General features: G+C 31.9%; 1 protein-coding gene and 1 long non-coding RNA gene across 6 annotated transcripts in view; one reads left to right on the top strand and one right to left on the bottom strand.

The window, feature by feature from the left end:
• Positions 1-14,437, top strand: part of LOC106467058 (zinc finger protein 878-like) — a 57,744-nt gene extending 43,307 nt beyond the window's left edge. For all 5 annotated transcript variants that reach the window (XM_022395162.1, XM_022395161.1, XM_013927373.2 and 2 more), the window contains exons 8-9: positions 2,548-2,973; positions 12,947-14,437. In XM_022395162.1, coding sequence (XP_022250870.1) covers positions 2,548-2,973; positions 12,947-13,648 — 1,128 coding nt within the window. In that variant the 3' untranslated portion in view covers positions 13,649-14,437. The remainder of the gene's footprint in view (positions 1-2,547; positions 2,974-12,946) is intronic.
• The window catches only part of LOC111087682, an 18,085-nt gene continuing 14,236 nt past the window's right edge, over positions 10,595-14,443 (bottom strand). Inside the window, exons 2-3 of the long non-coding RNA XR_002612344.1 lie at positions 11,334-11,339; positions 10,595-10,784 (exon numbers count right to left, since the gene is read on the bottom strand). This is a non-coding gene — a long non-coding RNA (uncharacterized LOC111087682). The remainder of the gene's footprint in view (positions 10,785-11,333; positions 11,340-14,443) is intronic.

The following is a 14,443-nucleotide window of genomic DNA, read 5'->3' as shown; positions in this document are numbered from 1 at the left end:
AATCATTGCACCTGCTCTACCTACACAGCTTGGGGGCTTTACTACACAGCCACATTATCCTTTATCCCTCTCGCTATGCATAGGTTAAAGTGCACATGTCATGATCTTTTAGAGAGTTACATTTAAAATTTAATTAAAGTACTTAACCTCAAAACTTAGATAACAAATCAAATTTTAATATTATACAAGTTTTAAGCTCTTAATTTTATAAGGAAATATTTAAATAAATCCTCAATTTCTCCTTGTATGATAATTGTGACATTTGTTCTCTAGGTCTTGCTCATTCTCTAATTTATTTACCACCCCTCTCTGAAGTATGCAGTTTAATATAAATTACTCATTATAATATAGATATTACAAAGGGAAATGAAAAGGGTCCATTTGGTATATTATATATTCTAAAAATGGTACATTTGTTTTTCTCACCACGTCTTGCATAATTATAAGAACTTAAGAGTTGAAAGTAAGAAGGTTTTATAACAATTTGCAAAACACAAAATCTGCCTTTCATAAGTTTATTTTAATCAGTATTTTCAGTTTTATTTATGCTATACCTCTTCTTCTTATTTCTTTTTTAATATGTGTTTCTCAGTTTTACACACACATACTCACATAAACTTATTTTACTGTATGTTAATGTTACCAATTGTAACATTTATGGAAATAGTCATCCGTGAAATCCATTTTCTTGTTCAAATTTAAAAGCCTGGTTATTTATGAAAACTTGTTTCTTTGGTGATACATATTTTAATTTATTAAATGTTTAACTCTTTTTCCATGGGCATCCTTTACTGTGCATGTAATGAGGTTTGTAGTGAGTTACTTTCAAAATTTAAATTAAACTACTTTTTGTTCATGTTATACCAATTAGTATGGCATGAAGTGGTAGCTACTAATCCATATCTTAAGAGTATATAAATTTTAAGTTCTTAATTTTATAAGGCAATATTTAAGAAAAATCTTTAATTTCCCCTAGTGTGACACACACGCACATGACACATTTTCTCTAGGTATCATCTCTGTTTTATCTACCACCCCTCCAAAATGTACAAAATTAAATGTAAATTACTTTCTGTAAAATTGTCATTCCTCAGACAAACCATAATTTTTATAGCTTTCAATTTTGTTTGAATGCAGAGCCGTCAAATAGAAAATCAGACCCCTCTTGCCACACCCACCTGTCACATCTTCTCTTTCAGGATTTGTTAATAGTTCTCTCTTATGGTTAATTCTATATTATTCATAACCAATAGAAAGCCAATGTTTTCATTTATCTAATAATGTGTTGTATAATGTTGTTTTCTGAACAGAGAATTGTCAATTTCACTTTTTGTACAAGCTTTGTTCCCAAGGGAAAGATAACAACTAGCTTGGATGAATTTGTAACAGCTCTTTTCGCATAGTTAAAGTGAAAAATTGTGAGAGTTAGGGGAAATTGTCTACTTTTTGCATTTTATTATTCAGTGTTCTTTAGTGCATTATTTAATTAAATAAAAATTGTTTAGTTCATTACTACCATTAGTACAACAAAGTAGGGTTAAGTGTCATTGACAATTGACAGCAGGAAAAAAATACTCGAGTTAAGTACTTTATTTCTTGTTTTTAATGTTTATTATCATAAAAGTAAATAAAATGTAAAAATAGGGATCTCGTTAGGTTAGTTAAGGCTAGATTAGGTTAAATAAATAATAATAATATGATAAAAATGTTTCAAGAGGCATACACAAGAGCAGCTTGTGAGTAACATAATTCGATAGCATGACGAGAGCTCCATGTTCCACAAGTGATTTACAACTTATAATGGCACAAATAGTAGTTAGACACAGTTCAAAGGGCAATAAAATAGTTAATTGTTAATAGTTCTATCTTACGGTTAATTCTGTATTATCTATAACCAATAGAAAGCCAAGGTTTTCATCTATCAAATGAAATGTATTTAGGAGGTTTTAAAGATCATGCAAATAAAATTTGAGATGAAAAAAAAGTGTTGCTAATCCTTCCATTCCATGAAAATCACTTTGCACTCAGACTAGTCTACAAAAAAAAAAAGACTTGATATATTCACAGACACATCTTTGTTAAAAATACTTTGCCAAAAATTGTGATTTTTTTTTGTTTTCAAAAGACTTGTAATGTTTACTGCAATTCTGCCAAATTTTGTGAAAATACACAAACTATATTAAAAGTCAGTAGTATCGAAACTATAACAAGTACAAAGTGGTTATATGATTGGTCAATTCAACCAAGTTTCTGTTGAGTGAGTTAATAACATTGCCTCATATGTAGGTTGTATTCTTTGTAAAAAATGTAGTTAGAGAGGTTTTCCTGTCACCTTTTTCAAATTGTTATAGTAATGTATTGGAAGTTTTTACTCATGAAAATATATAATGGGGTTGATTATTAACTATTTGCATATGGCTGTTTCAGTTGTCAACCATCTTACTTAGGTGTAAGAGTTTATTCAGCTAAGACTAATTTAAATGAAAAATGTTCAGGTGCTGTGATATTAGTTTACATTTAGATAATTATATTGAATTGTATTTTCAGCGTATTCATAGTGAGCGACGGGACTTCATGTGCACCACCTGTGGAAAGTCTTTCAAACAACTTAGTCAGCTTCGTAACCATCATGTGATACACCTAGACAAAAAGACCATCACAGAAAAAAGATGGTACAGTCAACAAACCTGTGATATCTGTCAACGGACTTTCTCTGACTCCAAATGTCTAAGAAAGCACCAACAAACAGTCCATAGTAAAGTGAAGCCCTATGTTTGCCACTTCTGTGGTCATTCCAGTGCTCGTAAAGCTATGTTGCAATTGCACTTGCGGCAACACACAGGTGAGAAACCTTTCCTGTGTGAAATCTGCGAATTCCAGACGTGTGATCATAATTCTCTTCGGCGTCATCGCATGAGACACACAGGAGACAAGCCTTACAAGTGTCCACATTGTCCATATGCTTGTATCCAGGTAAATTAAAGACATTTCTTAGTTACCAAACTGTTCGCTAGTGTACTCGTGACACACTTGTTTTTAGTTTGAAAAATCATTTATCCAACATGAGTTAAATTTTGTTTGCACTTTTCATGATGAGAATGGCTAAACAAAAACAAAATTTGTCAATTTTCATGAGAATCATATGAAGATGATGTCTAAATTTAGAACTTAAGCTACATTTTTTGGTTCATTTTGGTTGTTACTAAAACTTAAGCTTTTATTTTAAACAAAGATGTATTCTCTCCCCTCCCCCAAATAATAAACTGTCTAGAAAAAAATATAAACCTGACTGATTCCCAAGCATAAAAAAAATTGTATAACTAAAGTTGTTTTTTTTAAATTATGAACTGTATTTCCTCTGGGAGGCCTTAATCCTCTTGCTGTTGGTAGATCAAAGTGCACCTCATGACTTTTTACAGTGTTACATTAAAAATTTAATTAAATGACTTTATTATCAATGTATATAATATATTTGGCATCAACTGCTTAGTTAATAAATCAATTTTTAATACCATGCAAATTTCATGTTATTAATTTGAAAAGTAAATATTTAACCCTATTGCCACAGGCATCTTTTACTGTGCATGTCATAAGGTTTTAGTGACTTCAGTTCAAAATTTTATTAATCTACTTTTTGTTTATGTTATACCAATTAATATAGCATAAAATCTTAGCTGATAATCCATATTTCAATACAATTTACATTTTTAGTTTTATAAGACAATATATAAAAAAATCCTGAATTTCTCCTGGTGTGAGAAATTTGACATATTTTGTCTAGGCATGTCCTCTTCTCTATTTTATCCACCACCTCTCCAATAAGTAGGAAATTAAACATAGATTACTCACTATGATATCATCATTGCTCAGACAAACCATAATTGTTATAGACTTCAATTTTGTTTAGTTACAGAGCCATCAAATAGAAAATCAGACCCCTCTTACCACATCCTCTCTTTCAGGATTTAATAGTTCTCTCTTACAGTTAATTCTGTATTGTTTATTAATAATAGAAAGCCAAGGTTTTCATCTATCAAATTACTTGTTGTATAACATTGTTTTCTGAACAGAGAATTGTAAATTTCACTGTTAGTACAAGCTTCGTTCCTGAGGGAAAGATAACAACTAGCTTGGATGACTTTGTAATGGCTCTTGTTGCATAGTTAAAGAGCCAGAAAAATTGTGAGAGTAAGGGAAATTGTCTACTTTTATTATTATTCTATGTTCTTTGGTGCATTATGTAATTAGATAAAAATTATTTGGCTCATTACTATCATTAATATAAAAAAGTAGGGATAAATGTCATCGACAATCAACAGCAGAAAAAAAAGAATACTCTAGTAAGTATTGTATTACTTGTTTTTCATGTTTATTCTTTATTTATCATTATGAAGTAACTAAAATGTAAAAATAGGGATCTCTAAGTTAGTTAAGGTTAGATTAGGTAAAGTAAGTTATAATAATGTAATAAAAATGTTACACGAGGCATGCATATCAGCAGTTTGTGGGTAACGTAATATGATAGCATAACATATTACGTAAGCTCCACATTTCTCAAGCGATTTACAACTTACAATGGTATGAAAAGTAGTTAGACATGATTCAAAGGGCAATAAAACAATAAAATTTAATTATAAATAGATGTATACTGTTACAAACTTAGAGCTACTTAGGATAAATGAATGTAGTTTCATGTTACAATATGAAGTCACTCTAGAAAGAAAAAAAAGGTAATTTAGATATATTTCGTTTTTTTTTTTTATTGGTGGTTACTAGGACAGTCCAACTGACCTAAGTTGTATAGAGTTAGGATAGAGGATATAGCATAAAATATAATGTTTTACTGAGAAACTTTTGGAATGTACTTAAGAGGTTTTAGAGATTACACAAATGAAATTTGAGATCTTTGAGATGAAGAAAATAATTTTTAATTTTAGCATAAAAATCACTTCACACACTGACAATTCAAAAAAAATACAGGATATTTTCACAGACAAATCTTTTTTTTTTAGTTTATTTAAAGTGCTTCACGAAAAAATGACTTTTTTGTATGTGAATTATAATGTTTACTGAAAGCCTGCCAAATTTTGTGAAGATATACATACTATATTAAAAGTTAGTGGTATCAAATTTATGAAGACTTTAAATGAGTACAAAGTACAAGTTGACCGAGCCCATGTAGAGAGAGTTAAATAAATTCTCAATATGCCTTTGTATGTGCAATGTGACATTTGTTTGCTCCAACTTGCTCATTTTCCATTTGTTTTCAATGCCTCCCTCTGATGTCCTGAGTTTAGTGTTAATTACTGATCAAGTATATGTTTTAGTAAGGCATAGTCTTATTTTTATATCCTTTAACCTTCTTTATTTAGAGATATAAATTAGAAAGTTAGGTCCATTTGACACACCCACTTATCACATCTTCTCTTTCACAAATGTCCAGTAATTCTTTCTGAAATTTTCTATTACTTCATATGTGCATCACATTAAAAGTTACAGTGTGGATACTTTCATGGTTACCTGTTGGTTACAAGTTTGGTCAAAATGACCAATCTCTTGTCGAGAGTGTTAAGCAATAAACTTACTTTCAGGAAAATACTCATAAGATCAGAAAGTGTAGAACCTAAAAGAATGCAAGCTTAACATACATTTATCTCAAACTTTAAGATTGCCTAAATTAACTTTTACTATTTATTTTTTAATTGTTTAACTTTTAGTGCTTAGTCAGATGTGTGAATTTTACTTATTAGTTTCATAGCAGTGACATATTTACAGAAAAAATATAATTGTAGTATGTTTTGGATTTGTGGGATTCACATCATTAAAGTGCAATTTTATCTATATTTAACCACTTTTTTGTTAATTGTACAGATAATACATAATTACAAAAATAAAGAACATTGCTTACAATACAGTGTTTCATCCTGTTCAAGTGGTTAATGTTCATCTGACAGTAAAGATTAAATTCAGCAGCTACCACATACAGTTCTTGATTGTTGGTTATTCTGAAGAAGCACATGATTTTCCTTTCTTATTTCAAGAATCTTACCAAACTTTGTGAATTTAAATAATTTCATTATGGTAAATTAATATTACAGTTTTCTAAGCAATCTTCTTAATCTTTATCAGTCTAAGAGAGTATATTTCAATCTTTTACTAAATAATTACACATTAGCAACCTCAGTTTTGTAGATGAACTTAATCTTCATTTAAAGTATACTAACACAAGGCATTTTTTATTATTCCACGTACATCAGTAATTTTCAGATATATTATAAGTTAAGCATAGATACCTTTGTTTGCGTTTTTGTAAACTACAAACGTATCCATATACCACATTAAGCTTATAACATATGTATTGAATGGCACATTGCAAGGTTCTCTTTATTGTGAGGATTTCTCACTCGGATATCCTCTCTTTGAAAAGCATTTTTTGGCAGCTTTAGGTTGTAGACCGGTCCAGTTGCTGTGTGAGTATTCACCTGGAATTATTGTATTATCCTTTGTAAAAGCATTGTTATTGGATCCTATGCTGTCTCTTATTTGTTTAACTTTTTTTTTCTTCATAATTTCATCTTTACTTTTGTAGTAACTTGTGTGTCCTATGGTTTTTAATGTTCTGTGAAACAAATGAAGCTGTGTGTTTAAATAAATATATCAACTATTTAGCAGCTCAGTTTTCAGTTATTCGGCAAAATTTTAGGTCTGTAGAAAAAGCTAGTCAAATCTGTAGATAACATGCCTTATCATTTAAGTTATATTTGACCATTAAATAGTTACCCAAGCAATAGGAAGAAAGTAATTAGACTGTACATGATTCCCAAGCACTTGCAAGAAATTTTGAATATGTTCAGTTCAAGATTCAGAATACACAGTGTTAACTTTATGAACTCAGTATGGGTTGTTGAATTCTATCTATATTTGATTTACTTAAAAAATTTTACTTGGTTTATAAAAGAAACAATGTCCCTATGCATCACCATTTCAAAATGTTAAAACAATTGTGTGGTTTTAAAATAAAAACAAAAATTTCTTATAGAAAGAAAACCCTGTTGATTATGTAATGACAAACTTTGTGAGATTTGTGCCTGTGTGTGTGAATTACTACATATTAAGGTCCTTTTTACAATAACTAAACTGTTGTATTTTGAAGAGTTTGCAGTTTAAACTATGGTTAATGGGAAAATATAAACATTTCATTGAAATGCTGAAATAATGCAATTGTAAAAACTCCTTGTAATTTCACACGAATTTGTGAATCTCATTGTTATTATCCACAATGAATACCTCAAGTTTGAAATCATTCATTAATGTTAAGAAATGTTAAGTTGCTCTTCCCTAATCATAAATGCCCTCATGTATCATTATAATGTGAGTATGGGTTTGAAGGTAGATGTAATATATTTTATATAAAATCAAACTATTAGAGCTGTCTGTTGGCCACAAGTTAAGTATTTGGAAGTTAGTCCATTAGTTGTTAATCCTCCCATGCTAACTTGGCCATCTGGCTGAAAACATAAGTGTCAGTAAAGATAGCTGTTGCTAACAAGCTGAGTATTTTATAATCAATGCCTAAAATGTGTAAAACCATTTGAGAATTTAAAATTTATGGATTTGGTTTGATGATCGTCTAATGGTGAAATACTATATGATTGTTAATGGGGTTAAGAAGAAAGTCTGTTTACCAAAAGTTTATATCAGCTATGCAATAAAAAGTGATAATTACAAACATCAACTATGAAATGCTAAATTCTTAAACTGGGTAACTCACTCAGTACATGATTCACATAGGCTACATTGTGCCAGTCAAGCTCCTCCATTATTCCCAGTTATTTTTTGTACTCCAAAACAAATTATATTTGTAGACTAACCCATGGTACTTGAGCACACGTACCGCATTTGGTCCCACTAACTTCTGAGGGGGGCATGAACATTGTTTGAAGCATGGCACCCCCATGATCCCGAAGGAAACAAGGAACACAAAATCTGATGCCAGAATCGAGTCAGTGATCCTGAAACATACCTTTAGATCCCCGTCATGCCTTGATGACCTTCTAGATGCAATTTAGCCCCTTGGTAGAGAGCTATGCCATATAGATAAGAACACCTCCAAGGTTGCTTGAGTCAGCCTGACATGTTTGGTCCTGCTATCTCCAAAACTGTTTGGGGAGTTTACTGACAAGCAGACTAATTCAAAAACAGAAATGATGTATGCTACACCATAAAACTTAAGGGCAAGTATGGGAAATTCCATCTATATATCAGTCTGTTATTAGGTATGTATACACTACATGTGTTCTGTTGTGAGAATCAGTGGCTCTTCCCATTCTTTGTGTATTTTTACTTAATCAAGAATACAGTATTTCAATTTCTGCTTCAGATCTGGTTATTTGACATGGAACATTGTTTCTTCTGGTGTATATATGCATGAATTTATAATAAGCCTTGGTATAGCCACTCCTTATACTTCTGTGGGTACATCATTGTAATTCTCTCAAGTAATGTACTGAAGTTGATTGCAGCCTAAAGAAAGTTGGTAGTAGCCATATGTGCCATCATCAGGTTGTGAACATTTCATTAGCTGTTTCATGTTGACAAGGATACTGCACAGTCTGAACAACGTTACCTTGAACTTTAAAAAAAAAACTAAGATCAAGATTTAAAATGTGCAATAAAATTTTATTTGGCCAGCGGTGAAAATTAAAAAGAATGTACATGTTGTGATAGTTATACACTACCATCATCAGGAGTAAAATCCTATGTGACAAGAGGGTAGTTTTATAAAGAAAGGGTTTAACTCGTTGTAATCTCTCAGAGTGGTATGAGTATTGTACATAAGAAATCAATAATTCTTTCGAAAATTGTGCATCATCACTGCTAACCATTCATCTCTAATATTCAACTCACTTTGAGTATAAGGTTCACTTAAAATTATTGTTTCATGCCATTGTAATAAATGACCTGTTTCAAGAATGTGTTCAGCAAGAGGAGATATTAGTCTTCTTCTTTCCTTTTTTTTTTGTATGTAACCTTTAGGTTCATTAAGGCAATATTTCAAATTATACTTAGTTTGACCAAATAAAATTTTACTGTGCATTTTAAACAATAAACTTGTTTTTAATTTTTAAAATTTATTGCACAAGATGCTTGAGCTTTTGGAATTTACTATTAGTGGAAAAGTAAATCTGAATAACTAGATTCAACCAATTCTCACTGCTGATACTGAAATATTAAATCGACAGTACTGAATTTCTAAGTATTTTCGATTGAAAATTCACAAATCCAAGTAATAATGATGATTTTTTTCTGCTACTTCACACTTAACCTGGAACACTCTTCTCTATCCAAATATCATTTGGTGATGACTAAAGCTATATGATCTCTGATTGGAGGCAAATATTCACCTAAAAAAGTCAGATTTTTTCCTGTATCTTCAGTAAAGACTCCTAAAATCCTTACCAAATTTTTCACTGTGTCTGGTTGGTTTACAACAACAACATCCGACCTGGCATGGCCAGGTGGTTAGGAAGCTTGACTAGCAATTTGAGGGTCGCAGGTTCAAATCCCTGTCCCACCAAACATGCTCACCCTTTCAGCTGTGGGGGCAATATAATGTGATGGTCAATCCCACTATTCATTGGTAAAAGAGTAGCCCAAGAGTTGACGGTTGGTGGTGATGACTAGCTGCCTTCCCTTTAGTCTTACACTGCTAAATTAGGAATGGCTAGTGCAGATAGCTCTAGTATAGCTTTGCAGAAAATTTAAAAACAGACAAACAATACAACAGTAATTTAATAATGCAACTTAACAGACAAAACACAATATCAGTTTCAGTGTATTGGTGATTGATTCTTTCATCTGTTCCCACAAAGATGAACTGTTGTTCTTGCAATAAAGCTGCCAAATAATCCTTTCTTTCAATTTAGGTTTGCTAATGACCATCCACTAGTTGCAATACGTGTAACATCAATTTTATTGGTTTCACTTATGACTGTTGTCCAAAAAAGTTAATTTCTCCTTTGCCTTATTTATAAGAGTATTTGTAGGTAGTCTCTCTGTTAACTCAAGAAACCAACTTTTTTCTGCTAACACTGCAATTATTACTACCATAAAGATTTGTCTTTCTTCTCTCATCAACACAAACCCACATATTGACTTCACAACTGCTACTTTTTCTATCTGTACCAGTAAATGTAATACGTATATGTCTGTATATTTTAGGGGATTGGATGAGAACTTAACTTTCCTAAGTTTATGTTGCAAGAATCTGCTGAATTATGATCATAATGTACCCACCTAAATAAAGAGTGCTTTAATTTATCACTGTTGTTGATATAAAAATATTTATACTTTATTGAAATTGATTGTAAAACAGTGAATAAAATGTGATAAAATACAAATACAGGCTGTTGTACTATTCCCGGCAAAAGTGCCACATGACAAATGTGTCAAAATCAAGGTTTTGGCTGGCAAAGGCTGCTTTATGTAGCAAATTAAGGTGAAGTTTCATGTTTTAATAGGGGCTATATGGAAACTGAAAAGGTTACATGAAACTAGCACTTTTGATAATAGAAGTGGTTAAGTGGTAAAAAGCCAAAACTCATCAAAACGTGCACTAGTGTTACCATATCCAAGAATGTAAAACTAGCCTTTACAAAGTCACCTGTCTTGGCTGTGTTTTAGTGGACCAGTATTTTGTAAAATGCAGTCACATTTCAGTTATAATACATCATATATGCATGTACATTATTACTAGTTACAAATAAGTTCCAAAACTTATTTTTCTTAAAACATAGAACAGTAAATAAAGAAGTATAGTAAACAATTATCTCTTCTAGTTACTAACTTTGTACTCATTTACTGCTTGCCGTAGGTTGCTAAGCATTATCAAATTTTGCACGTGGAGGATGTGAAACGAAATAATTTTTTTAAGGTTTTTTTATGCATATACATTGTGAAATAAACAAGAAACATAAATTACTATATCAATACTACAGAATTCCACTATAATTTATCAAGCTTAGTAACTAAGCTTATTTGGATATAAAAAAAAGATATGAAATTTCGAAGCTCTCTAACGTCTTACCTTACTTTTTAGCTTTCTTTACAAAAGGGAGGTGATGCAGTCAGTGACTCTGAAGCACATCTTGTTCTTTCTGAAATCACTGTAGTCAGTCTTTTTCTTGAAATATTGGCCTATAACAGTAATAAAGTATTACAAACTCATTTCAAATGGTTTGTAATACTGGTTTTGTTTACAGAGATTGATTTTTTTTCACACCCATGTGATGACATAAAGCTTTATTTGGTAACTCTGACGTGAAGGTGTCAACCAAGATCTCTTTCCATTCTACTGACATGATACATAACCATGAGAAGTGTCTGCACAAGTGGGTAGTTAATCACCAGCACCTTGGTTTTAGCCTTGTAAATTGTACAGATTCAGTGCCACTTCTGTTTTTCATGACAGTCTCATTACAAGTTTCTTTTAAGGAATATATTTTGTGTTATCAAAAATGGGCCTAGTCGAGCTCAAAAGAAGTCATTTAGATGCTTTCCTCTTTGTATGCCCATTTCATATCTAAATTTATTTGAGCTTCAAAATCTATCCAAAACCATCCTTCATCATTTTTTGAACAACAATGATTAACTGACTTAAAGATGCAACCTCTTTACCATGTGGCTAAAGTTTAGCTCAGAGACAAAGTACTACCCGTGTGTGCCACATCTAACCAACAATAGTTCTGAACCATAAACCATAATACACAAATGTCAAGAAACATTGTCTCCTGTCTCTCAGTAGGTATTCTATTCTTATGCAACATCAGTGGCTGATAGCTTTTTTTTATGGCATAATACTGGATTATTATTATGCATGTTATAACTACACCATATGTGTATGGGGCACATTTCATCATTAGAAAATTCTCTCGTTCATGGTCTATGTATATTATCTTCATATAAAATTTATAAGAAAGTTGACAAAGTAACCTGAATTGGCCATGTATAGAATATCATGCTTTTGCTAAGATATTGTTGACGAAAACCCTTTACTTTCAGGACTTTCAATTTTTGTATTGATAACAAGCCAACTGTAGTGGGTACAGTTGTACTGAATTTTTTTTTTTTATTACTAAAGTTGGCTGTCTGTTTTTTGCTTAGAATTTTGTCCAAAATTGAACATGGAAGAGAAATTAAAAACAAACATATATATGTATGTAGCCAAAAAATTTCATTACATTACATATTTAAACTTGAAATTATTTTCATTTCTCATATAATGAAGTGAATAACCAGTATATTTTCAAAATCTCTTTTGTAGAAACTACTGAAGACTTTTTTCTTCATGAAATATATACATATCTCCAGCTTAAATATAACTGAATTATGTTTTGTGAAGTCTTAAATTTTGATGTCAAGAATTTAACAATATTTAAAGTATACACCTTAAAAACGTATATTGATAGGAAAGTTTCTACATACACACAATTAATAAGTTGATAATAGTAATTGTTTTGCTATATAATGAAATAATTCCTTTCAACACATTTCTAAATAATTAAAACAGATCACAGATTGTTAAACTGGATTGTTGTTTCAAAGTTTTATCACTTAGCATTATATTCCCAGTGTATAGCGGTTTATTGGTTTTCCAGTTATTGTTTTTTAGTTTAACAAGAAATCTGTTATTTTTGAGCTAAGGGACCATCTGGACATTTAAATCCTTATCCTGTAGGTTTGATATGCAGTGTACTTAATTATAGATGAGTAATTTTCTTTCTGCACTTCATATAGATATAGACCTTAGCTAAAACATGTGAGTCTTATTAAAGCTTGTCACAATGTATTATCAGTGTGTAATTAAAAGAAAAAATTTTGCTCTTTGATGGTTACTTAAGTATAAAAATTAATATTTGAGTAATAACAGTATGTTTTACATTTTCAGGCAATATCATACAAAACACATCTGAAGAACAAACATCCAGGTTTAGGTGGACTCTTTGCTTGTAACCTCTGCCCTTTCCGTTCTGTAAGCAAGGATAACTACGTTAACCACATGTCTGACCACAAACGAGGAGCTATACCTGCAAATAAAAGCAGCAATCAGACTAACAGTACTGGGCAAAATTCATCTAATGGTTCACAGGAGATGCAGCAAGATTCTGCTGGGCAGGTTATTAATACACTTCACTTCTCAGATACAACACTACAGGAACTGGAAGGACTGCTTCCTGGCAACATCACTGCTGCACAGTTAATCTACAGTTGTCTCACTGCCTTGAGTAATGATGGTCTCCCCGTCAACCTGCCACCTGGTGTCACCACCACCTCGACTGAAGATGGTTCGCAAACCATCACTATCCAGGTTCCTGCTACAACCCAGCAAGGTGTTGGAGAAGCTGAACATTATTATTTAACGATTCAACAACAAGATGGTAATACCAGTTTCCCAATCTCGGCAGCTTCAGAAAACTCTCACTCTGCAGCTGAAAGCACTCAAAGCATTACTGATGAAACTGCTGGGGAACACCGGAAACAGGTTTCAGGGACCTATGTTACTCCTGATGCTTCCTCTCAGCAGGATTCCCCATTAGCTTCAGTAGGCGTGAGTGAGCATGCCCTCATTCCACAAGCTGCCAGTTGTTAGTGTCTGTGAGTGCAAACATTCTTGTGTTAAGCTGCTAACTTGTGTTTGAGGACAGTCTAATTCCACAAGTTACTAACTCAACTATTTGTAAGTGACAACATACAAGCTCTTAGTGACTGAGAATACTTTCCCATTGCCTGTTAGTGTTTGTAAGTGTGGACACTCATCATACAAGCCGCTATCTGTCTGCTTCCATGAGCCAATAGTTTATGCATGTCTAAAAAACAAGATACCCAATGCAGGTTGGTGTTAATGAGAATGTTGAATTTGCTAACAGCTAGTAGTTGGTGTTTATAAATAGAGAAAACTCATCCTTCAGTTTTGCCAGTTGTCTATCTTTGATTGGAAATTGTGAACAGTCCATATTACCAGTGTCAGTAAGTAATGTATCTGAACAAGAGAACAACTCTTTTACAACTTACTGGCTGTTAGTGTATGAGTAAGTTTATGTAAGTAAGAATATGTACATCACAGCCTGTTACTTTCATGTAACAAAATGTCAGTTGTTAATTTCTTTCACCAAGAGTTCTTCTAATGCAAGATGCTGTTTGTTAGTATCTGCCAGTAAGAACTCTTCTCTCACAAGATACTAGCTGTTAATGTCTTTCACCAAGAGCTCTTGTTGTGCAAGATACTAGCTGTTAGTATTCATCAGTAAGAGGATTTCTTATACAAGATATTAGCTTTTATAATTTGTCGTTAGGAGTTCTTCTCTCACTAGATGCTAGCTTTTAGTATCTGTCAATAGGAGCTCTTCTCTCACTAGATTCTAGCTGCTAGTATCTGTCAGAAGAA

Source organism: Limulus polyphemus, unplaced genomic scaffold (genome assembly GCF_000517525.1).
Source record: "Limulus polyphemus unplaced genomic scaffold, Limulus_polyphemus-2.1.2 Scaffold2472, whole genome shotgun sequence".
In the NCBI taxonomy this organism is placed as follows: Eukaryota; Metazoa; Arthropoda; class Merostomata; order Xiphosura; family Limulidae; genus Limulus; species Limulus polyphemus.
Note: the sequence above shows the minus strand (reverse complement) of the source record. Positions and strands in the feature narration are given on the sequence as shown.